Source organism: Hippocampus bargibanti, linkage group LG04 (assembly GCF_051943395.1).
Source record: "Hippocampus bargibanti isolate YZ-2025 linkage group LG04, ASM5194339v1, whole genome shotgun sequence".
Taxonomy (NCBI): domain Eukaryota; kingdom Metazoa; phylum Chordata; class Actinopteri; order Syngnathiformes; family Syngnathidae; genus Hippocampus; species Hippocampus bargibanti.
Window position 1 is genome coordinate 3,820,374 of NC_142737.1, and position 27,090 is coordinate 3,847,463.

General features: G+C 36.8%; 1 protein-coding gene across 10 annotated transcripts in view; it reads left to right on the forward strand.

Moving 5' to 3' along the window:
* LOC148898754 (potassium channel subfamily T member 1-like) overlaps positions 1-27,090 on the forward strand; it is an 81,503-nt gene that overhangs the window by 13,999 nt on the left and 40,414 nt on the right. For 5 of the 10 annotated variants that reach the window (XM_088993598.1, XM_088993599.1, XM_088993603.1 and 2 more), the window contains exons 4-7: positions 16,641-16,679; positions 24,683-24,762; positions 25,995-26,100; positions 26,247-26,312. In XM_088993598.1, the coding sequence (XP_088849724.1) occupies positions 16,641-16,679; positions 24,683-24,762; positions 25,995-26,100; positions 26,247-26,312 (291 nt within the window). Of the gene's footprint in view, positions 1-9,863; positions 10,216-16,640; positions 16,680-24,682; positions 24,763-25,994; positions 26,101-26,246; positions 26,313-27,090 lie in introns of those variants that run through there. The other 5 variants (XM_088993602.1, XM_088993607.1, XM_088993608.1 and 2 more) reach the window with 3 other exon arrangements.

Here is a 27,090-nt window from a genome sequence, read left to right on the forward strand (position 1 = left end):
GGAAGCTGCATTAAAACAAAAGCTACCGCGAGGCTATTAGCCGTGACTTTATATCTAAAAGTTTTTAACTCATTCACTGCCAGACGATGTGGAAAAAAATGTGTCCGCTCCAGTGCCAGGGTTTTTGTCATTTTCACTCAGAATGCAGGACCCATAGAAGATTGAGTTTTACGACTATATAAATATTCAATACAGCATTAATATCCTTAGACCATGGGTGTCAAAGTCAAGGCCCAGGGGCCAAATCTGGCCCATCACGTCATTTTTCCGGCCCGCGCAAGCAAGTCAAACTTGTGAAATTCCATGATGCTTGCTAAAATCCTAATCAAAATTTCATATTTTTGGATGTAATCCACCATAACAGTCATTATTCTTGACTTCAGATTTGAAAAATAGTTATAGTAGTCTTGTTTTTGAGTTGGTGACGAGTCCGTACGTGACGTCACTAAAGGACCGCCCCTGACCGAAAAAAGGACACATTGTAGCAGTTCTTTCATCACATCAATGCATTTTGCTGTACTTTGGTCTGAAAACTTTGTGTAGCAGCAAAAAGAGGCAGAAGAGGGCGTCCAAGCTCCATATAAGGAATTTATCAGCCTGTGGAAACGGGCTGATTAATTCCTTACATGGCTTTGTCGCCATTTTATGCCTTTTTTGGGTGCGACATTTCCCACCCCTGATGCCTCAAAATGACACGGAAGAAATGCGTTAATCGATTGCAAACATGTATGCTTTCCTCTTCAGAACTATTTGAATCATATTCATAACTGAATAAATAACAAGAAAGCATATTCTCTGAATCTAAAGCCATTGTTTTGATTCTCAAGCAATGCAAGACGTCTTGGCGTGATGTCACGAACTGGGGGCGGGACTTTCTGAAAATGCCCAATTCACAGCTCAATTTTTTTTGCAGATTTTGGACACTTTAAGTCATTTTTATTGGTGTTTCGTATTTGAGTAAAAATATCATACTGCGTGTTTTGGGTATTTTAGATGCTATAAAACGTTTTTCTGATGTCCGTTAAAAAACAAAAAAGTGATGTTTGTGCCAGAGAAGGCCTGACATATTTTGGAGGCAAATTCACAAAGGTTAATTAGAAACGCGGATGTCTTGAACATCCGCCCGTGTTTACGTTTTAGCGCGGACGGACATAAACAAGACAGTCGAAACAAAATGATGTCGGACGAGCTTTAGGGAGCCGCCATTAGTCGATCTGCCGTATCCTCACGCTTTGTGATCTTGATTATTTCCTTCTGTTAGAGTCTCATCAAGTGAAAAGCCCAGAAACAAATTAGCCCCCGGTGGGAGATGTGCACCCCCCCCCCACACACCCTCTCCTTCGCTTGTCTTGATGGCCTTTGGCGTCTGCTTGCGTCTTATTTGTCATACTGTTACAGTGGGAGCCATAACAGTCAACTGCCGCGGACTCGACTAGTGAAGCTAATTTACTTGACGTCGTTTTGTGGCTAAGAAGAGTCCGACTCGGAGTCTGTTTTGTTTATTATACAGCATTCAGTTCATTACTTATTAACTCATTCACTGCCATTCAGGAATTTATTCGGGAAATCAAAATATGAAGTAGAGCGCCATTGCCGAATTTGTTAGGAATTTGTTTCCGGTAGAACACGCTGCACTAGTATCATCGTCAAAAAAAAAACTAAGTGGCACTATACAGTTCCATTTTGGCTACTGTTGAAAGAGTTCAAAGAGTTCAAAGAGTTAATGGCTTGGGGGAAGAAGATGTTTAAATGTCTGCTGGATTTGGTGCGCATGGATCGGTAGCGCCTGCTTGAGGGGAGTAGCTGGAAATGGTGGTGGGCAGGGTGCGGAGGGTCCAGTAGGATTTTCCTTTTTTAATTTATGTATACATTTATTTATTTATTTATTTATTTATTTATTTATTTATGCGTTTATTTATTTACTTATGCATTTATTTATTTATGCGTTTATTTATTTATGCGTTTATGTATGTTTGTTTGTATGTGTTTATGTATATGTGTTTATTTATTTGTATTATTTGTATTTATTTATTTATTTATTTCTGCACCCATCCATTTCTCTGTTTCTATTCATTTATTTATGTGTTCATTTATTTTAATTATTTATTTATACATCTATCAATTCATGTATTTATTTTTACGTTTATTTTGTATGCCTATTTTTATTTATTTGTTTCTAATTTATTCATACATATATGTATTTATGTATTTGTTGCTTTGTATTTATGTATGTATTTGTTTATTTGTATGTATTCGTTTATTTGTATTGATTTATTTATATGTATGTATTTATGCATGTACCTATCCATCCATCCATTTATTTGTGTATTTTGTTTATTTATTTATTCATGCATCTATTCATTTATTTATTTTTATATATTTATTTTTATATATTTATTTACTTTTTATTTATTTGGTATTATATGTATTTATTTATTAATTTGTTATGTATTTATTTATTTTTGATTTTTTGTATATACTTCTTTTTTATGTAGTGTCTATATATTTTTAATTTATGTATATATTTATTTATTTATTTATTTATTTATTCATCTATCCATTTATTTATTTATGTATGTATTTATTTTGTTTATTTATTTATCCATTCTTTTATTTATTCTTCTTTTATGTTTATATTTTTTCAATATATTTATTTACTTTTATTTATTTTGTATTATATTTATTTATCTATGTATTTATTTGTTATTTATTTATTTATTTATTTTTTTACCTTTATTTGTTTATTTTTCAGGCTAGCGTGAGCGCACGCACTTGTGTCATTCCGATTAGACCTTGGAGAAAGTGCGTGGGTTTTATTTCCCGCCGTGTCAGCCAGCTGAAAGCGGGCTTGTCACAGCCGCTGTCGGAAATAGAAGTGAGCCTCTTTTCCATCGAGAGAGGCAAACAACACAAAAGAATTGCTAGTGGAAAAAATTGGTTCCATCCATCTTTTTTTTTCAGTGTATAATCTCGATGGATTTTTTTTTTTTTTTACCCCCACAGTGATACCTCGGTTTACGAACCCCTTGGCTTACGAACTTTTCAGTTTAGGAACGTTAAATTTATGAACATTTTACCTTGGCATACAAACTATTTTTCGGGATACACACGGTGCTGCCACAATGAGTGATGTGTCGTTCGCTAACAAGCCCGTTCTTCTAACAACAAACTGGCAGTGACTGTTTTGCCCTCTATTCACCGCCTCCAGTCTTCAGTTAAAGCCACGTGATTGGTCAAGAACGCAGCAGTGAGGGTAGGTGGTTTAAACATGTAAGAGACAGAGCTTGAAACAAAAAATAAAAATGAAAAAAACACAAATGTGAAATGGTGACAAAATGGATAGAAAACAGTGAAATTTGGACTCGTTTCAACTTTGATAGTTCAGTAGCAGAGTGTAGACTGCAAGGTTAAAATATCCCATCAATCAGGCTCCACAAATAACCCGCACAAACTATCTGTACACTTGATGCAAAAAGCTATCAACCCAGCGAAACAGAACACAATTGATGAGGAACTAGATAAAATTATCACAGAGAAAGCACCTACAAGGGATCATTCCTCAAGATGGTGAAAAAAGAAGGTTACGTTCCTCATCAAGTGTTTAATGCTGAGGAAACCGGCCACTCCATTCCATCAAGGACCATCACAAAGGTAAATAAAACAACTTTATTATACAATACAGTTTATTTCTTTAATTATAATACCATAGCACATTAATTATACATAAAATAAGTTCTATTTTGTGTAGTTTTAAGGCTTAGAAAGTAGAAAATTATGTTTTATGGGGACCTAGGAACAGATTATTCTCATTTTAATGGTTTCCTATGGAAAATTAATTTTTGGGATACACACTTTTTCGCTTACTCTGTCTGGGAACCTATTAAGTTCATAAGCCAAGGTATCACTGCAATGTGATGGAGAGGTCGCACAGAAATTCACCACGGGCCGCATTTGGCCCCCGGGACCAGACTTTGGACACCATAATATTCTGTAATCCAACCCTCATTCGGCTTCTTTCTCAATGAACACGTACTCGGATAACATGTTTCACAGACCATTTGGGCTTCATCAACTTAGCACTTTGGGCCACTCCACTTCGGAGAAGCTGCGATGTGCTTCTCGCCTTTTGATGATGATCGTTATAACCGTGGCAAAGTGCGGGTGGTCGGTCATTCTGTCATAAAATGCGGTATTGGAAGAAAGTCCAAGGGAGTCGTTTGTGCCATCGTTTTACATAAAACGTATCTTCTTTCTTTTCCTTTTGGCTTTTCCATATTTATTGTATTTGTATTGTATTTTATTGTAATTTATTGTATTTATTTATTTGGGTGAAGTCTTCCACTTGTGCACTACAGTGAGACCTCAACTTACGAACTTAATTGATTCCCAGACAGAGTGTGTAAGGCGAAAAGTGTGTAACTCAAAAAAAAAATCACATAGGAAACCATTAAAATGGGAATAATCCGTTCCCGGGTTTCCATAAAATATACTTTTTAACTAAATAAGCCTTAAAACTACACACAACATACCTTATTCTATGTATAACAAATTTGCTATTGTATTGCAATGAAAGAAATACACTGCATTGTATCATAAAGTCACTTTATTTACATTTGTGATGGTCATTGATGGCTTGATGGAATGGCGTTGGAGGTCAAAGGACAAAGAGAATTGCTGTTTGGAAAGAGAGGCACATTACATGAGGACTGTAATTAAAGAAATACACTGTGCTGTGAAATAAAGTTTTATTGACCTTTTTGATGGTCGTTGATGGCTTATGGAAGGAGAGTCACCATCCATAAGGACTGTTGGTAACTTAACCTCTGGTGCTGTTCGGTCGTGTGCTTCCGCCGAAGATCACTCCGCCAGCCGTGGTGGGTGTGTATTATGAAAATAGTGCTTATTATAAGGTTTAATTTTCAGAAATTTGACGTTTGTAAGATAAAAAGTTTGTAAGATAAGGTGTTTATAAATTGAGGTCTCACTGTATGTATGTATGTATTTATTTATGTATTTATTTATTTTGGTCAAGTCTACCACCCGTTTTACATAAAGCGGATCCGATTGTAAAATCCTTCGGTTCTCTCGACACATTTTTTTTTTTATTGCTGGAAATTATCCGCAACATTATCAGGATTAAGCACATAGGATTCAAACAGAGCAGACAATTACAGATAAACTACTAGCGAGGGCGATGAGATGGATACTCCGAGAGAAATAATTTTATGTTGAACCTGATTAGCGTCGAGGGCAGCAGTAGGGGGGGGGGGGTCTTTAAATTTTGATAAGCAGTTATGATGATGCAGCCATTTGAATGTGGCCATTGCGGGTCGTGGGGGTATAGGAGCGGGTACGCCGAAGTGGGGGTGTTCTTCCAGTGTTGTTACTTAGAAAATTATGCAGGAATAATAAACAGTATGAGACTAATGTTAAAAATTGGAGCTGCATCTGAGCGGCGTGTACTCTGGGGAATGCTCATTAAAATGATGCAACCAGCAAAGCAATCAGGGAACAACGCTCTCTGATTAATAAATCAGAATTTTGTTTGTGACATAGAAATGCTAATTTCTTTTTAGAAAATGAACAAGAAGTGTCGTCTTGGTGAGCACATTTAACTCATTCACTGCCATTCGCGAATTCCGAACATCCCGAATTGAAAAGTGTAACGTGGAGCGCCATTCCCGAATTTGTTCGTGTTTAGTTTTCTCTTACAGCGGGTGCCGATAAAGCACTGGTCAGACCTCTGGCAATGTTTTTCACTCCCACAAGGGGGCAGAATTTCCCTTTTTGTCCATGTTAGCGCTTTGTTACAGCTTCATCTGTTGTTAAAGTGCTATATAAATCAATATGTATTGTATTGTATTTTGGCGCCCCCATTTCAAGCTCAGATAACTCCAGACTCTATAACTTATGAATTAACTGAAGAATACAGTCTAAGGCTGGGGTGTCAAAGTCATTTTTTTGCCGCAGGCCACATTGTGTTATGGTTTCCTCTCGAGGGTCGTTTTGAATTTGGGGAAGCCCTTAGAATGTTTAATCCCCTCCCCATATTACATTAGCTAGCTTTCTATCTATTTGAGTTACTTCCGGGTTGAGTGAAGGCTGGCGCGTGTGGCTGCCGCTGCTCACCCACAGAAAAAAAAACTTATCCTGTGACTGTAAAGTGACCTTGAGATTTTTGAAATGCACTCATAAATGAAAAGTATTATTATTATTATTATTATTATTATTATTATTAGTAGTAGTAGTAGTAGTAGTAGTAGTAGTATTATTATCAGATGGAGTGAACAACAAATTAATGAATAACTATTTTTCAAGTGCCATATAAATCAATATGTGTTGTATTTTGTACAACCACTCCCATTTCAAGCTCAGATAACTCCAGACTCATGTAACTTAGGAATTAAGTTACACTTATAAATGTTTATTATTATTATTATTATATTATTATTATTATAAGTGCCTTTCAAAACTCTCAAGGTCACTTTACAGTCACAGGATATTTTTTTCTGTGGGTGAGCAGCGTCAGCCACACGCGACAGCGTTTACTCAACACGGAAGTAACTCAAATAGATAGAAAGCTAGCTAGCTAGCAGATAGCTATCAAAATAGCTAATAGCTAGCTAGCTATATAGCTAATAGGTAGTTAGCTATATAGCTAATAGTTAGCTATTTATATAGCTAATAGATAGCTCGCTACATAGCTAATCACTAGCTATATAGCTAATAGCTAATAATATAACAATTGATGGTGCGCCTTATAATGCAGTGCATTATTATTATTATTAATATTATTTTTATTATTAGTATTATTATTATTTAGCTATCTATTAGCTGCCGATTAGCTTTATTTATATTTATAAAAGCATAACATGCACATGCACTGTATTATTATTATTATTATTATTATTATTATTATTGAGCTATTAGCTAGCCATTAGCTAGCTAGCTTTCTATCTATTTGAGTTATTCCGGGTTGAGTGAACGCTGGCGCGTGTGGCTGCCACTGCTCACCCACAGAAAAACTGATCCTGTGACTGTAAAGTGACCTTGAGAGTTTTGAAAGGTGCTTATAAATGAAATGTATTATTATTATTATTTATTATAAAAATTTTCAAACGATAAGTATACTTTTTGACAGCCCAGTAGTCACGTAGTTACCACGTCATGTTCTTAGTACAGAGGTTCCAGGTTCAATTCCAGCTCTGGCTTCCTTGTGTCAAGTTTGCAATGCTCTCCCTGGGCTCGCGTGGGTTTTTTTCTGGGTACTCTGATTTCCTCATAAACATAGGGCAACCGACAATGGCTCACTCATGAGAGCTTTCTTCTAAACAGAACGGCTGATGGCAAAACAGCAGTATAGTAATTTTGTCACACGGCTGGAGGGAATCGCGCAGGCGTTTTTGTGTGTGTGTGTGTGTGTGTGTGTGTGTGTGTGTGTGTGTGTGTGTGTGTGTGTGTGTGTGTCAGTTGCAGTGACGAGGCTTTGCGCCGATCGCCTGCAGCGGCGCCAGTTTGCTAGCTTAATATGTTTTGACATAAAAGACATCATGGTAGCTTTTTTTGTGTCCATCTGCTGCGTGGTGCCAAAGCATCTTGGCATGTCGGACGTTTTGCTTCTTATCCAAGAAGCTTCGTCAGCAAACTAAAGTCTTACTGGTAGTTTCGGCCCTATATATATATCCCTACTGTCCAGACATGGCGGTGCAGGTCCCTGATCTCAGGTTGGGGGGAGCAGAGGACTACTCCCTGCAGCTGCACTGCTAGTTCCTATTGTTCTGACTACCGACTGGCCTGATTGCCCCACTTCCACCGGTATCACCTCATCAGTATTCCTAGTCCTATTTTGCCTAAGTAGGCTGTTGTACGAACGATCCAAATTGAACCACACCCCACCAAACCGGGTTAATGAAGGATTTAGTTGTTTTATGAGAATTGCTTCTTTTACTCCCCTTTCAAACCATATATGTTCTTTCGCGAAGATTTTAACCTCATTGTCGTCAAATGAGTGGTTGCTAGCTTTTAGGTGCATATGTACTGCCGATTGAGGCCCACTAGTACTATCCCTGCGATATTGATAGTCTTTTTTTTTTTTGAGAATTTGTTTAGTTTCCCCAATGTACTGCTCTTTACAATTTTCATTCTTACAAATGGATTACATACTAAGCAGTGTACTGTGGTTTCTTTTTATTCGGTTCTACTTGAATTAAAAGCTTCCTTTTTTACGGGACTGCCTTTGGTGCAAAAACAGCGGTTCTACTGCCATCTTCAGATGAAGAATGCATTCAGCCTGGAGTGTCTGTTGAGCAGCTTCCTTTTCAATCAGATGCTCTTGGAGTGAGTCTCCGCTTTGTAGTTCCCCATCATGCCGCTAAATGTCTCTCGGCTCCAACAAGTGTGTCAATTTTCCATGTCCTCATTTAACTAAATTGATAATTTTAATTTTTACCCCTTCCTTTTATTCAGCAGGGTTTTTTTTTATGTATGTCACAGTGTTTCATGACGATTGCCAGGGTTTTTGTCATTATCACTCGAATTCCAGGACCTACAGAATATTGACTTTTAGGACTACATAAACATTCAATGAAGCGTAAGAAACCTTCGACTCTCTTCTTTCATCAGAAAAAAAAGTTAATTCCTAAATTTTATGGGTCTGGAGTTATATTAGCTTGAAATGAGGGTGGCTGTCCAAAATACAATGCAATACATACATAATCAGGAATTGAAAAGCGGCATTCCCGAATTTGTACGGGTTTTGGTTTTTCTTATTTTTCTTGTTTTTGTGCCGATAAAGCGCAGGTCAGACCTCTGGCAATGTGTTTTTTTCCTTTTAACAAGGGGGCAGCGTTTCCCTGTTTTCCACATTAGCGGATTGTTTCAGCTTCAGCTGTTGTTAAAGCGCCATCTAAATCACTATGTATTGTATTTTGTACAGCCACCCCCATTTCAAGCTCGGATAACTCCAGACCCATGAAATTTAGGAATTAACTTTTTTTCTGATGAGAGAAGAGTTTAAGGTTTCTTAAGCTGCATTGAATGTTTATGTAATAATAATAATGGATTTGATTTATAAGCGCCTTTCAAAACTCTCAAGGACACTTTACAGTCACAGGATAAGTTTTTCTGTGAGTGAGCAGCGGAAGCCACACGCGCCAGCGTTCACTCAACCCGGAAGTAACTCAAATAGATAGAACGAGGGTGAGCCAGCTAGCAAATAGATAGCTAATAGCTAGATATCTATATAGCTAATAGCTAGCTATCTAGATACTACTACTACTACAACTACTATTACTACAACTACTAATAATAATAGCTTTTATTTATAAGCGCCTTTCAAAACTCTCAAGGTCACTTTACAGTCACAGGATAAGTCACTCAACCCGGAAGTAATTCAAATAGATAGAAAGAGGGCTAGCCAGCTAGCAAATAGATAGCCAATAGCTAACTAGCTATATAGCTAATAGCTAGCTAGCTAGATACTACTACTACTACTGACTACTACTACTACTAATATTAATAATAATTATTATGTTTTATGGGGACCTGGGAATGGATTATTCTCATTTTAAATGTTTCCTATGGGATATTAATTATTTTTGGGATACACACTTTTCGCCTTACACACTGTCTGGCAACCAATTAAGTTCGTAAGCCAAGGTAACTATTATTATTATTATTATTATTATTATTATTATTATTATTATTATTATTATTATTATTAACTGCAAAATGAAACGAAACGCGTAAAATAAAACGAAGAGAAAAATAATACCGAGTGACGTAAAACGGAAGAGACTCGTTCGATTTTCGACGTTACGTCGTCGACAACGCGTTAGCCAAACCGCGTACCGACAAAGCAGGAAGCTAACCGGAGCTCCTCACCTCCTCTCTCCCGAGTTGCGACGGGGGGTGCCGGGAGGGGGACGGGGGCTGTGCCTCTCGCCCTCCTTCGCCTTCCTCCGAGCAGCCCGAGTGAGGGCGAAGATGCGTTGAAGCGAAAGTGAAGCTACAAGGGTGGCTTGGAGGGGTGTTCGGTCGGCGGGGAGGGAGTGTGTTTCGACACAGAAGCATGGCGGGCGCCAAGCTGACACCCTCGCCCTCGGAGATCGACCCAGACGTGAAGACCGAGGTACGGAAATCTCCCGAGCCCACCTGGGTGCACTCGTCCAACCCCCTGAGGAGCATGGACTCGTTCGGAAGCGATGTCGGCCAAAGGTAGATTTGAGAAATGAGAAATGGCTGCCGCAGCAACATACGAACACGACGATGTATTCGCATACATTCGGTTTTTTTAATACAAATAGCTGGCGGGCAAACTTGAACTGTTTAATATAAATCGCCGTTTAATACCCCCTCCCCGCCCCCATGACTCCCCCTGCTTTCGTGCCCATGCCGTGACAGTTAAACAAGGGCTCGTCAAAACGACCAGACAGCCAATTTCATGACAGATTGTAAAGGCACCTGCTGTCATTCCTTTTTTAAACAAATCATAGCATCACACGATTTCCATGTTAAGGCTGATTTATGATTATGTAATTCCATCAATGCTGCATTCCCACTTGACTCTCCAAGTTTTTTCCCCCTCATGTAACCTTATTTATATGAAAATGCAAACCATGGGTGATATTATTGGCATGATTGAGTACACTGATGTCCTATTTGATTGACAGCTATCAAAGAGGCAAATTGACTTGACGCAATCGTTTTGGAACTCAAAACATTTCAAGCTATTTTGGCAGCATAAATCACCAATATGGTGCTTTTTTTCAGGGGGGGTTGGCTGTGTGGATACTGCAGTGGGGAGTTGAGAGTATTTCCAGCATGGCTAAGCGTTTATCTTTTTTTATTTTATTTTTTTTAACAGTGTTGATTTCAGTCTTGTTGCCTCGTAGTGGATGTTGACCTGCGTGCGCCGCAACGATTCACTGAGCGAACCATAACATGATGAATACTTTATTTAGTCCTGTTTCTTCCAATGAGCAATCAGTCTTCGATCGCGCTTATCCTCATTGGGGTCAAGGATGTGCTGCGGATGATTTTAGCGGGGGCACACTGGACTAGTTAACCAGATAAAATGGGAAAAATAAGCAACATTGGGAATGAAGTGTTCATGTTGAAATTCAAAATGAGGGACGTTTTGTCATGTTTTTTTCAATGTACTTTTTTCAGGAGATCTCCATGAACATAATTTCAACAATCGTTATGCACTAAAGTAATTTTTTGGCACTATATTTACCCTGATAAGGATAAAACGGTTCAGATGGAAATATGAAATATGGGTCATTTGCTTCAATAACAGCAAATAAACAAAAAAAAGGCTTGATTTATTCCGTATAAATCATTGGTGCAATTTTTTTGACATGAATCTTATTTTTAGCAATAAGCTTAAATGACAACCACACCTTTTTTTTTGTTTCCTAACTGACATCAGAAAAACGTTTGATAGCATCTAAAATACCCAATGATATTTTTAGTCAAATGCAAAACACCAATAAAAATGACTTAAAGTGTCCAAAAACTACTTCAAATTGAACCCGGAAGTGGCCAGTTTCAGAGGGTCCTGCCCCCTTGTTCGTGACGTCACGCCAGGACGTCTTGCCTTGCGTGAGAATCAAAACAATGGCTTCAGATTCGGAGAAGATGCTTTCTTGTTACTCATCCAGTTATGAATATGATTGAAATAGTTCTGAAGAGGAAAGCATACATGTTTGCAATCGATTAAAGAAGTCCTCCTATATCAATTCGAGCCGTCAGAACTCCAATGTAGCGTACCAGAAAATGCACAAGATGGCGTCCAAGCTCCGTTGGATATGGGCTGATTTGTCTGCTGGGAATTTGTGTCTACTAGTATCAAATAGTGGTCTTGGTGCAACACACAACGATTCACCATCTCATTATTTATGTGTTTTCGCCATCAACACGGATCAACCCGAAGTTTTCAGACCAAACAAAGTACCCAAAATGCATTGTGTGCCGCTTTCTCGGTCAGGGGCGTTCCTGATGTGACATCACGTCAGGCATCGTCATTAACTCAAAAACAAGACTTCCTGAATATTCAATGCGAGTCTTAAAACGTAAAATATAGCTATACGCGGTGGAATCTTTGTAAAATACGCTCAGTTGAAGTCATTTGAAGTGATTTTACAAATTATGGACACAACTAGTCCGGAGGCGTCGGTTGTCCTTTAAAGCATACTTTTTCCAGAGCATTTTGTTTGACATCCAAAATTGCACCACTTTGGTGACATTCGACCTGATCTCCTATCACATCATTTCATCATCTTGCTTCCCGTCTTGGCAGTTTTGTGAAAGGCTACCCTCCCAACTGGCGAAATTAGAAGGAAAACACATAAATAATGCAATGGTGAATCGTTGTGTGTTGCACCAAGACTACTATTTGATACTAGTTGACACAAATTCCCAGCAGGCAAATCAGCCCATTTCCAATGACGCTTGTGCGCCATCTTGTGCATTTTTTGGGACGCTACATTGCAGTCCAGACTACTCAAAATGACACGGAACGACTTCTTTAATCAATAGCAAACATTTATGCTTTCCTCTTCGGAACTATTTTAATCATAATCATTACTGGATGTGTAACAAGAGAGCATCTTCTCCGAATCCGAAGCCATTGTTTTGATTCTAGAGCAAGGTAAGACGTCCTAGCGTGACATCACGAACAAGGGGGCGGGACCCTCTGAAACTCGGCATCTCCGAGGTCATTTTGAAGTATTTTGGGACACTAACTCATTTTTATTGGTGTTTTGCATTTGACTAAAAATATCAGCCTGCGTGTTTTGGGTATTTTAGATGCTATGAAACGTTTTTCTGGTGTCAGTTTCGAAACAAAAAAATGGTGTCGGAAGTCATTTAAGTTATGACGCACACGCGACTTATTTCTTTTGATTTCTGCTTCATTATTTTCTGACTTGATGTGATTCCAAGGGATTCCAGTTCTAAGCACGGCTACGGAACGAATTAAAGTCTAATCTCTCAGCGTTTTATCAATCAAATGCAGGGGTGAGAGGCGGGGGCATAAATGCACTGTACATTAAATATAATGAGATGATTACACATTTATATGGTTCTCGCAGTCATAACGTACCTCGGAGTGGAATTGAAACTTGAACGTGAGCCGAGATGAGGATGAGTTTCATACCGAAGATGTCCTCACTTAGCTGTTTTTATTTCTTAATTGTTTGTTTGAACCCCAGGAACATTTTTAATGGCGACTGCTGTTTCGCTAAATCAAGAGCTAAGCTAATGTCCTTTGTTTTTTCAACGCCATTTTCCTTCGTCTCAAATTTCAGTCTTTTCAAGTGGCTGTTTCGCTTGTGAAATACAGTCACTTTGAGATTAATGTTTACAACAAAATAGAAAATATTAAGTCAGGAAACATATTACACTGTAAAACCCAACAAGTTGAAAGTACTCAAATTTTTTATGGCAACTGATTACGTCAAAATTTTTGAGTACAGTTTACTCAAACGTTTTGAGTAACCTGTACATGTTACTCAAAACAGGTTACAGGTTACTCAAAAACGTTTTGAGTAACCTGTACATGTTACTCAAAACAGGTTACAGGTTACTCAAAACTTTTGAGTAAACTGTACTCAAAAATTTTGACGTAATCAGTTGCCATAAAAAATTTGAGTACTTTCAACTTGTTGGGTTTTACAGTGTAGCTGTCGAGCTATCTCTGTTAGCTATTTAGCTAGCTAGAGAACCAGCTATTAGCAATATAGATAGCTAGCTAGCGATTTGAGTCAGGAAACATATTAGCTATCTTGTTAGCTAGCTATCTATTAGCTATCTAGCATTCTATTAGCTAGCTAGCTTTCTATCTTTTGATTCCGGGTTGAGTGAACGCTGGCACGTGTGGCTGCCGCAGCTCACCCACAGAAAAACTTATCCTGTGACTGTGAAGTGACCGTGAGAGTTTTGAAAGGTGCTTAGAAATGAAATGTATGATTATTATTATTGTTGTTGTTATTATTATTATAACATGCCTGTCAACCTTGGCTAATAGCTGCCCTTATAAATGACAAACAGTTGATCGATAGCAAAAAGTGGGCAGCGACGACTGCTCTGTTAATAAATAAATACATTTGCTGATGACGCGGTTCGCCTTTCTGCTGCGCTTTGCTTTTTGTCTGATTGCTTCTGGGCTGCTGGCTGACAGGATAAACAAACTGATCATTCAAATTATTTTTTGAATTACCGTATTTTCTGGAATATAAGGCGCACCTTCAACGAATGACATATTCAAAAACCTTTTCCATACATAAGGTGCACCGCATTATAAGGGTCACCTTCAATGAATGACACGTCTAGTGTCATTCATTGTGTTATATTGTGTTATATTAATTAGCTTGAAAAACGTTTCAAGTGTATTTTGCTGATGCTATCCATTAGCTAGATGGCTGGCTATTAGCTGTCTAGCTGGCTGGCGGTAAACTGTCTAACTGGCTAGCTGTTGGCTATCTGGCTATCTATACGCTATTTATTTGCTATCCAAGATACTTCGTCAGCAAACTAAAGTCTTACTGGTAGTTTCGGCCCTATATATATCCCTAATAAGGGGGATCTATTAGGGATATCCTTATTAGGGATATATATAGGGCCGAAACTACCAGTAAGACTTTAGTCTTACTGGTAGACTTTACTGGTAGTTTCGGCCCTATATATATCCCGAATAAGGATATCCCTAATAGATCCCCCTTATTAGGGATATATATAGGGCCGAAACTACCAGTAAGACTTTAGTTTGCTGACGAAGCATCTTGGACAAGAAGCGAAATACCGTCCGACACCTTCAAACAAGTACAGATGACGGCTGAAGAAACCTTTTCATCGATGGACCTACGACCTCCTACACAGACGTATCCGTTAGCTAGCTAGCTAGATATTAGCTGTCTAGCTGACTGGTTGTAAGCTGTCTAGCTGTTGGCTATCTGGCTATATATATTAGCTATTTATTTGCTATCCATTAAATAGCTAACTAGCTTTCTATCTATTTGAGTTACTTTGGGGTTGAGTGAACGCTGGCGCTGCTCACCCACAGAAAAACTTTATCCTGTGACCTTGAGAGTTTTGAAAGGCGCTTATTAATGAAATTTATTATTACAGTAAAGTCTCGTTATATCGATATCGGATATATCGATAGTCCCGGTTATATCGATACTATTTCTATGCACGCACGGACAAAATTACATGCAAACAGGGTCGATATAACAATAACAATATCGATATAACGAGACTTCACTGTATTATTATTATTATTATTATTATTATTATTATTATTATTATTAAAGTACGAGGAAAGGAAAGAAAGTACAGTGAGACCTCAACTTACGAACTTAATTGGTTCCCAGACAGAGTGTGTAAGGCAAAAAGTGTGTATCTCAAAAATTAATTTCCCATAGGAAACCATTAAAATGGGAATAATCCGTTCCCGGGTTACCATAAAATATACTTTTCAACTAAATAAGCCTTAAAACTACTCACAACATACCTTATAGTATGTATAATAAATGTGCTATTGTATTGTAATGAAAGAAATACACTCCATTGTATCATAAAGTCACTTTATTTACATTCGTGATGGTCATTTATGGCTTGATGGACTGGCGTTGGAGGTCGAAGGTCAAAGGGAATTGCTGTTTGGAAAGGGAGTCGCATTACATGAGGACTGTAATTAAAGAAATAAACTGTGCTGTAAAAATAAAGTTGTAATTACCTTTTTGATGGTCGTTGCTGGCTTATGGAAGGGCAGTCACCTTCCATAGGGACTGTTGGTAACTTAACCTGTGGTGCTGTTCGGTCGTGTGCTTCCGCCGAAGATCACTCCGCCAGCCGCGGTGGGTGTGTATTATGAAAATAGTGCTTATTATAAGATTTAATTTTCAGAAATTTGACGTTTGTAAGATGAAAAGTTTGTAAGATAAGGTGTTTGTAAGTTGAGGTCTCACTGTAATAGGAAAACAAAATACCGGAGCTGCTGGAAAGGCAGCCACTCTCGCGGCACCTTCTGGAAGTAAAAAACTAACTAACAAATGTGATGTGAATAGATTCAACCAATTGTGACGTTCCCGTTTTAAGTGGCGTCAAAACCCCCGCTTAAAAGCAGCCGCCGCTTACAAAAAAACATTTTTTTTTAATGACTCATTCGTTTTTACTTCAAAATCTCCGCCATGTTGTCGATCTGCGGGAGATGTTTCAAGATTTAATGGGATGTACTATACAAGTGTCCTCCCTTGTGTATTAGCCGCTTACTTCCTGGCTTTAATGGACGCTCCATTAGCTCATTTCCAAAGGCGTCGACTCCTTGTCAGAAACTTTTTCAACCGCCAAGCCTCAAATGTCAGGCGATCTGCTTTTAACAACAGTGGTTTGTCAGTAAAATTAGCCACGCTCGTGGCTATCTTCCCGGTCGTCCATCTTGGGACGCTGTGTGTGTTGACTCGCTCTCCCATGGTTTGCATGTTTTGTTTTGTTTTTCCTGGAGTATACTGTACATCCCATCGGCTTTTTTTCGCCATCTGCGGTGGAATCCTCTTCTTTCTTTCTCCCGTCGTATCCTTCATTTGACCTTGATTGCCTAACCGGTGCCTATCTGTGTCCATGTGTGCTGCGTCCAGGTATCAGGAGGAGTACAGTATGGATTCAACCAATGCCCAGTAAGTCTCTGGCAGCATCATGCTTGCATGGCATGAATTATGTCTCCGTAGGGTAACGGGAGAAAAGGACGTTCCCGGGAAAATATTGTAAACGGAGGCACTCGTCACGCTGTTCACTTTTATATACCGTTTAGTGTAAATATCACCACGGGGGCCCGTCTTGCTGCACAATAATGAGGCTGTCATTCGTGGCTATCTTTTCAACAGTTGCTGTGGTGACGAAAATGTATAAGAGGAAAGAATAGAAAGCACATTTTAACTCTTTCACTGCCATTCCCGGATTTGTTCGGGAATTGTAAAGCATGACACGGAGTGTTATTCCCGGATTTGTTCAGGTTTTTGATTTTCTTGGGTGTGAATCAAGCTGCGGTCTGACCTCTGGGAATTTTTTTCCCCCTCCCACGGGGGGCAGCATTTGCCTTTTGTTCAGCTGCCCCCATTTCAAGCTCAGATAACTCCGAACCCATATAATTTAGGATTTAACTTTTTTTTCTGATAAAAGAAGATAATCTAAGGTTTCTAACACTTGTCTTGACTGTTTATGTAGTCCTAAAACTCTATATTCTGTGGGTCCTGCAATTTGAGTGGAAGTGACAAAAACCCTGGCACTGGAGTGGACGCATTTTTGGCTGAATGAGCTCCCCCAATTTTGTAAAAATGTCGATTTTCTAACTTTTGTTTAATTTTCTAAAATGGCGACAATCAACAAACGAACAATTACTTCTGTTCAACTGTTACAAAAAAAGTGAAGTTAACTACAGTAAAGTCTCGTTATATCGATATCGGATATATCGATAGTCCCGGTTATATCGATACTATTTCTATGCACGCACGGAGAAAATTACATGCAAACAGGGTCGGATATATCGATAGTCCCGGTTATATCGATATTTTTTCGGACTCCCTTGAATATCGATATAACAAGACTTTACTGTAATTCACTTGCATTCCCGAATTTGTTCAGGAATTGAAACTATGACGTCGAGCGCCATTCCCGAATTTGTTCTGGTTTTGTTTTTTCTTGTGTGGAAGGGCTGCCGACAAAGACCTCGAGCAATATTTGGCCCTTCCACAAGGGGGCAGCATTTGCCCTTTGTACAGCCTCCACCCCCCCCCCCCCATTTCAAACTCAGATAACTCCAGATCCATATAACTTAGAAATTAACTCTTTTTTTTCTGCTGAAAGAAGATAGTCTAAGGTTTCTTGCGCTTGTCTTGTGTTTAGTCCTAAAACTCAATATTCTATGGGTCCTGCAATTTGAGTGAAAGTGACAAAAACCCTGGCACTGGATTGGACACATTTTTGGCTGATTGAGCCCCCCAAATTTTCTAAAAATCGCAAAATGTCATATTTTTTCTAAAATGGTGACAATCAAAAAAAGAACAATTACTTCTGTTCAACTGTTACAAAAAAAGTGAAGTTAACTAATTCACTTGCGTTCCCGAATTTGTTCTGGTTTTGGTTTTTCTTGTGGTAAGGGCTGCCGAAAAAGCGCTGGACAGACCTCTGGCAATATTTGTCCCTCCCACAAGGGGGCAGCATTTGCCCTTTGTACAGCCGCCCCATTTCAAACTCAGATAACTCCAGACCCAAATAACTTAAGAATTAACTCTGGTTTTCCAATGAAACAGACAGTCTAAGGCAGGTGTGTCAAAGTCATTTTTACTTATGGTTTCCTCTCAAGGGCCGTTAAGAATTTGGCGAAACCATTCGAATGTTTAATCCCCTCCACATATTACTTATAGAGTGCACAGCAAATTTACTAAGAACTAGTTTTCAAATCTGAAGTCAAGAATAATGACTGTTATTATGGTTTACATCCAAAAATATGAAATTTTGGTGAGGATTTTAGCAAGCATAATGGAATTTCACAAGTTTGATTTGCTTTCGCGGGCCGAAAAAAATGATGTGGCGGACCAGAGATTGGCCCCCGGACCTTGACTTTGACACCTGTGGTCTAAGGTTTCTAATGCTTGTATTGAATATTTATGTAGTCCTAAAACTCAATATTCTGCGGGTCCTGCAATTTGAGTGAAAATGACAAAAACCCTGGCACTGGAGTGGACACATTTTTGCACATCATCTGGCAGTGAATGAGTTCAAAAAAAAATATTCGAAAACACCACAGTCAATGGTGAAAATGCAGCATGTGGCTCCAAAATGGCCGACTCCTTTGGAATTGTCCATCACTTGTCGATAAAACCGAGTATTGATCGAGACAGTTGTGTTATCTTTGCATGCCGCAACCTCGCCACCCCACCCCCCCAAGGCGAAGTAGCATTTGGTGAGCTCATTGATTCCTCGCACATTTCATCTGGTCCAATGACTTTCTTTGTTTTTGCATTTTCCGCTGACGAATGCAGTATTCGTGTATTTATGACCCTGTGCAACTTGTATTGTAGAAAATGGATTTTAGATGCGCTGGGGGTATACTATTTTTTTTTTTTTTTTCACCGCTGGATTTTAGGCTGTGGTTCTGTCAGAAGGGGTTGAGTGATGTTATTGGCACCTCCTTTATGGAATGAAAGGAATCACGGGAACACATTGGAATGAGTCTCATCAATATTTGAACATGGCTGCGGTTGTTGTTTCCTTGCAGCAAGTGCAAACACCAAACACCTAACTTATTATTTTTCCTTTGGGACCTTTTTTTTTTTTAAAGTCAATAGATTTTTGCTGTAAGTGTCAGCACATATACTCCGCACTCCGTTATCTTCTTACAACATTGGAATTGATCCAAATAGTCACACAATCACACAATGACTTCATTTTCAAAAAACATTTCATTATATATGAAATCATCGGCCGTCATTCCCAAAACTTTGTTTGGCATAAACAACAAAAGAACACATATACTTGCAATGAAGCACGGTGGTGGTAGGATGAATGCTTTTGGGGCTGTTTATAATTTAGATGTAATAATAATAATAATAATAATGATAATAATAATAATTAATAATAACAGAATAATAATTATTATAATAATTATAATGTGATAATAATAGTAATATAATAATAATAATAGTAATATAATAATAATAATAATAATAATAATAATAATAATAATAATAATAATAAATAAATATAATAACAGAATAATAATTATTATAATAATTATAATGTAATAATAATGATAATAATAGTAATATAATAATAATGATAATTCATTTTCTTTCATAACTTTGCTGCTGTGAAATGTAAATTTCTCCACTGCGAGACTAATAAAGGCAAATCCAATCCAATCCAATCCAATAATAGTAATATAATAATAATGATAATAATAGTAATATAATAATAATAATAGTAATATAATAATAATAATAATACTAATAATGATAATAATAACAACAGAATAATAATTATAATAATTATAATGTAATAGTAATATAATAATAATGATAATAATAGTAATATAATAATAATAATAGTAATATAATAATAATGATAATAATAACAATACTAATAATAATAATAAATTATAAACATGTATAACATTTATAAAAAAATAACAATTATAACAATTATAAAAAATATCAAAAATAATAACATCAAAAATAATAATAAAAAATGTAGATAAATAATAAATAATAATAGACATAATAAGAATGAGAATAATAAAAATAATAAAAACTACAAAAAAAATACAAAAAATACAAAAAATAATGAAATATAATGAAACATAATAAAACAATACAAAATAATATATTTCATTTGTAAGCCTTTCAAAACTCTGTAGGACAATTTACATGATGAACAATTCAGGAAACCGCTCAGTTTTAATGAACAAGAAAAAAAGGCAGGAAAGGCGTCCTAGAACAAATTAACTTTCTTTTAACTTTTTAAAAAATATTTTAACTTTTTAATACATCCGTTTGTTAACCACCGTTATGAACTTGTGTGCAATAATATTCAAATACACAATAACATTAAAATAAAGTAAAACTACTCACCATCTGACGACAATGATCTGATCCTACCTTGAAAAAAAAAAGTCATTTTCTCTCCCGAATCCAATCCCAGGATAAATGCTGGCCATACATATATATTTTCCACCAATTAAATTGCATAATGGTTAAAAAAAAAAGATAGATTTATCTTTTCGTTTTTTTTTTACATTCCTGAACATGTGTGTGTGTGTGCTTTCAATTGCCACAGTGTCACTCTTTCTTTGTTTTTGACACACAGATCATAACTGTGGTTAACTTATTTTTACATTTAAATGCAATGTTAAAATCTTAGGTGATGAAATGATTTTTAGTTCTATTTTTGAATGGACAAATTCAGCTTTAAAATCCACACACAAAAAAAACTGCGCTTTGCTATTATCCTTCAACAGCTTGTATTCAACTTTTCAATTTCAACTGGTAGTCTTGCACACTGACATTTTCTTATGAAAATCTTAACATTGGTGACACCTTGCTTGCGACTGCACATTTCACTCCAAATGGCACGATAAATCCTGAAAGACTTTTGACACCTTCAATATATCACTGGTCTGACTTGAAATGCGCAGTCATCAGGAAACTACACCAAAGAGTTTTCAAACTAGAATTCAGCAGGATGGTCCGTGTGCTTCAGCATTTTATGCCTATTATGTCTCCACTCCTTCCTTTTTGTTTGTTCTAGTCTCTTACAGCAAAAAAACAATCACTTAGAGGACCAAAAGTGACTGACACATGCACTTTCCTTCTTTATATCTTTGGGCCGCTAGCCAATAAGGTCCAATTTCAGTGATTATACCAAATGTATGTACTGTACTTCCCTCTTGAGCATTCTGGATATGAGCCAGTTCCGTAATACAGTGATACCTTGGTTGACGAACCCCTTGGCTTACAAACTACGAAATTTTACCTAGACATACGAACTTTACCTTGGCATATGAACTTTTTTCGTACACGGAGCTGCCTCAATGAGTGATGTGTCGTCTAACAACAAAATGGCAACCGACTGTTTTTGTCCTCTATTCCCCGCCCCCAGTTTTTGGTTAAAGCCACGTGATTGGTCAAGAACACAGCAGTGAGGGGGGTGGTTTAAACATTAAAGAGACAGGCAGATGACAGTGAGTCGATAGTTCAAAGGCAGAGTATATACTGCAAGGTTAAAATATCAGCCTCCACAAACAAACCGCACAATACACTAGATGAAAAAAGCTATCAACCCAGCTAAACAAAACACAATTGATGAGGAACTAGATAAAATTATCAAGGAAAAAGCACCTATATAAGGGATCATTCCTCAAGATGGTGAAAGAAGAAGGTTACGTTCCTCATCAAGTGTTTAATGCTGATGAAACTCCACTCCATTCCATCAAGCCATCAACGACCATCACAAAGGTAAATAAAACGACGTTATTACACTGTACAGTTTGTTTTAATTATAATACCATAGCACACTTATTGTACATAAAATAAGGTATATTGTGTGTAGTTTTAAGGCTTAGAAAATTAGAAAGTAGAAAATTATGTTTTCTCTGGGAACGGATTATTCTCATTTTAATGGTTTCCTATGGGAAATTAATTTTTGGGATACACACTTTTCACCTTACACACTGTCTAGGAACCAATTAAGTTTGTAAGCCAATGTATCACTGTAATTTGAAGCCTTTCACAACACTAAGCATTTTTATTGATTTCTTTTTTTTGCCATCCAAGGCAGTGTGCTACTACTCTCATCTCGCCACTTCAAACAAAGCGTGACATCACAGCAATTATTATTAGACGGGAGTTTATTTTGGAATCCGATTTCAAGTAGGAGTGCTCTCTCTCTCTCGTGTGGATACTCGCGCTGCTCTGCGCAAAAAAAGGCGACTAAAATCTCCGCTGCGGCATATGTCTACAGTAGTCTGACAGGTTTTTTCATTAGGTCCCACATACATTATTGATCTGATTCACCATCAATTCACTGCACAACACTCCCATCATGTGATCAAATGTGATTTCACAGCTTTTTGTCGTGGGGAACGGGATTGTCTGTGGTTTTCAGCTTGTCAGCACGCCGTCGATTCCTTGTTCTGAGCGTTTCCTCCTCTGGAAGCTGTATCCATGGCGACAGAAGCAATCGGTTGGGAATTAGCCAGGGGGAATGCTGCGTTTCTTATTGTCGTTCCTCCTACACTTCAGGGTCGTCAGCGACAACGACCCTGCTGCCTCCTCGATTCTTTTTATAGTCATCTTGTCATCTCCGTGTTCTTTTAATGACTCCGTTCGTGTTCATTAGTGACAATGAAGCCGTTACTGCATTTTTCGGCGCTGCCCACGACATCATCATTGCTGCTTAAGTGGTCATTCGCTACACCGGGGTCATTAAAATGTGATCCCTTTGGATTCATGTTGTTAATGATTGAAAACGCAGGTGTCTGATTCAACGACTTGAGCATATATAAAAAAATACAGACACATTTGAACCCATTATTTGTTTTTATATATATATATATATATATATATATATATATATATATATATATATATATATATATATATATATGTATGTATATATATACACATACATGTACATATGTGTATGTATATATATATATATATATATATATATATATATATATATATATATATATATATATATATATATATGTATGTATATATATATATGTGTATGTATATACATATATATATATATGTATGTATATGTATATGTGTATGTATATATATGTATGTATGTATGTATATATATGTGTATGTATATGTGTATATATGTGTATATATATGTATGTATGTATATATATGTATATGTGTATATATATGTGTATGTGTGTATATATATATATATATATATATATACAGTAAAGTCTCGTTATATCGATATCGGATATATCGATAGTCCCGGTTATATCGATACTGTTTCTATGCACGCACGGAGAAAATTACATGCAAACAGGGTCGGATATATCGATAGTCCCGATTATATCGATATTTTTTCGGACTCCCTTGAATATCGATATAACGAGACTTTACTGTATATATATATATGTATGTATATATATATGTATGTATGTATATATATGTATATGTGTGTATATATATACACACACCTCTGTCCGGTATTTCAGGAATAGGTATCATCATAAAAAAAAAAAGATTTATCTTTCGTAATAGGGGAAATTTCAGCCTGAAATAAACTGTTGTCATCTGCCATTAACAATAATAATAATAATCATCATCATCATCATCACTCAACCGGGAATAACGCAAATAGATCAAGTTAGCTAGCTACTTAATAGATAACTAATAGATATCTAGCTATCTAGTTAGTTAGTTAGACAGCTAATAGATAGCAAATAAATAGCTAGCTAGGTAGCCAGCAACGGTGACCCCGTTTAACCGGGAATAACTCAAATAGATCAAGTTAGCTAGCTAGCTAATAGATGACTAATACATAGCTAGCTAGTTAGACAGCTAATAGATATCAAATAGATAGCTAGCTATGTAGCCAGCAACGGTGATCCCGTTCAACTGGGAATAACTCAAATAGATCAAGTTAGCCAGGTAGCTAGCTAATAAATGACTAATAGATAGCTAGCTAGTTAGACAGCTAATAAATAGCAAACAGATAGCTAGCTAGGTAGCCAGCAACGGTGACCCCGTTCAACTGGGAATAACAAATCATGTTATCTAGCTAGCTAATAGATGACTAATAGATGGCTAGATAGCTGGCTAGAAAGCTAGCTAGATAGACGTTCATATTCAGTAAAGTCTCGTTATATCGATATCGGTTATATCGATAGTACCGCTTATTACGATACTATTTCTATGAACACAAGGAGAAAATTACATGCGCGCAGGGTCGGATATATCGATAGTCGATTGGGCTGTTTTGGATGTAAAACGGTTGTAATAAACCTCCTTTGTATCAGTTTGAAGCTGGCAGGATGCACTATGCGTTTTCACAAATAGCGTAACATGACAGCTAACCAAATCTAATCGCTCGCTAATTGTCTGTTTTGAGAATATGAACACTACAAATAAGACGCATCTGGTTTTCTCGACAGGGTGCAGGTGGAGTTCTATGTGAACGAAAACACCTTCAAGGAGAGGCTGAAGCTTTTCTTCATCAAAAACCAAAGGTCAAGTAAGTAAATATCATATCAACGCAATATCCGCTCAAGTCTCACGGTGAATATTCGCTCAATGATGAAGCATCCAATCTCTTGTCTCGCTAGGGGTTTTGATAATTACATTAGGCCTCATATCCAAGATGGTGGCCATAATTCGTCATTGAGAGGAAGGGCGGCAGATTGTTCTGATGAGGAAATGTAACAAACAGAGGATGGGAACAGCTCTCAGCTTTATGTCTATCTAGCTAGCTAGATAACTACCTAGCTAGCTTGCTAGCTAGTTATCTAGATAGTTATCTAGCTAGCTAGCTAGATAGTTATCCACTAGATAGTTATCTAGCTAGCTAGATAGCTAGATAGTTATATGGCTAGTTATCTAGCTAACTAGCTAGCTAGTTAACTAGCTAGCTAGCTATCGTGATAACTAGCTAGCTAGCTATCGATAGTTATCTAGCTAGCTAGATAGTTATATAGCTAGTTATCTAGCTAACTAGCTAGCTAGTTAGCTAGCTAGATAGATAGCGAGATGACCACTTTGTCAACTAAAGGCAAATGAATTGAATGAAAATGTCATTGTTTGCTACGGGATGCTACATTGTTAGCGATCGATGCTCAGCCGCTGCTATATAATTTTAATAATAATAATACATTTAATTTATAAGCGCCTTTCAAAACTCTCAAGGACTCTTTACAGTCGCGGGATATTTTTTTCTGCGGGTGAAACTCATTCAATGCTGACGTTTTGTTTTTTATGGTTTTTGAGAATCCAGGCGCTAAATTTTGTAACTCGTTTATGTTTTTAGTGATTTTTAATAGATGCGGTTGGGTCAACAAGAAAATGGCTACCACGCAATGAGTTAGCATCAATATTAGCCTTAGCTTAGCAAACAGGCAACACAGCCACTTTCTGATTAATCGTCATCAATCACTGAATTTGTTTAACGGTGAAAGCCCCGCAGTGTTGTTGTGTTATTGTTTTTGGATATGAAATATAATCTTCTAATAGAAATTAGTCCACAAAATAAAAGCCCATAAAAGGGGGGAATGTCGTGGACGCGTGCTTAAACCGGACATATTTATAATTGTATTTTATTTCTTATTGTATCTATGCTTGTCTGTGACTGTAAAGTGTCATTGAGAGCTTTGAAAAGCGCTTGAAATAAAATGTATTATTATTATTATTATTATAAATTGAGCATAGTCAAGTGTTTTTTTTTATATATATATTTTTTGTGTGTTTGCGCAGGCTTGAGAATCCGCCTGTTCAACTTCTCCCTGAAGATCCTCACCTGCGTCCTCTACACCGTGAGAGTCACCCTGGATGACCCCAAGGAGCCTCATGGAAACCCATGGTGAGAATCACTGAAATTCATTCATCACCTTTTTTAATACTGATGGATTTGATATTTGTATGAACAAGCAGCTGAATTAAAAGGGAGCGTACATCAACTTGTGGTCATTTTTGATATGAATAACGCTCTTTTTTTTATTCCTCTAGTCACACTGCAATCATTCGAAATGCCAGCTGGCCAAATTTAGCAGCGGAGTCACCAGAAATCAACTGGTACGTTCACACTTCGAATGTGATATACGGCATTTCCTTTTTGAGTTAAATTCATTCTATTTCACAAATCAACACAATGTATGCAAAGGTTTTCGCTCCAGGAAAAAATGTAAACATTGTGTAAAAAAAAGTGGGTTATTTTTTAAATTGTTTTAATTAAAAATAATACTAATAATATATTTTTTATTTTTTTTATTTAATTTAATTTAGATTTTAGATTTTATTATATTATATTTTGTTTTATTTTATTTTATTAAAGTGTTTTTTTTAATTTGTTTTAATTAAAACAAATATTTTTTATTTTTGTAATTCTGTAATTTTACATTTTAGATTTTATTGTATTTTTTTGTTAAAGTGGGTTGTTTTTTTAATTTTTAATTGTTTTAACTTAATAAATTAATTTTTTGTAATTTTGTAATTTTAGAATTTAGATTTTAGATTTTATTGTATTGTATTTTATTAAAGTGGGTTGTTTTTTAATTTTTAATTGTTTTAAATGGTTTTAATTTAAAAAAAATAATGTTTTTAATTTTTTGTAATTTTTGATTTGATTGCATTTCATTGTATTTTTTGTAAGAAAACCCAAAACAATGGAAATGAGCCTGTTTAATATGCGTTCGCCACCAGGGGGCAGTATACATACTGAAACCTCACTTTCATTGACCTCGATCAGCTTTTTTAAATTTATTGTTTGCCCTTTGGCTACCTTTTTTCCGCTTTTAACAACTAATTTGGCTAGGGGGCAGCATTTGCCTGTTGTACAGCCACCCTCATTTCA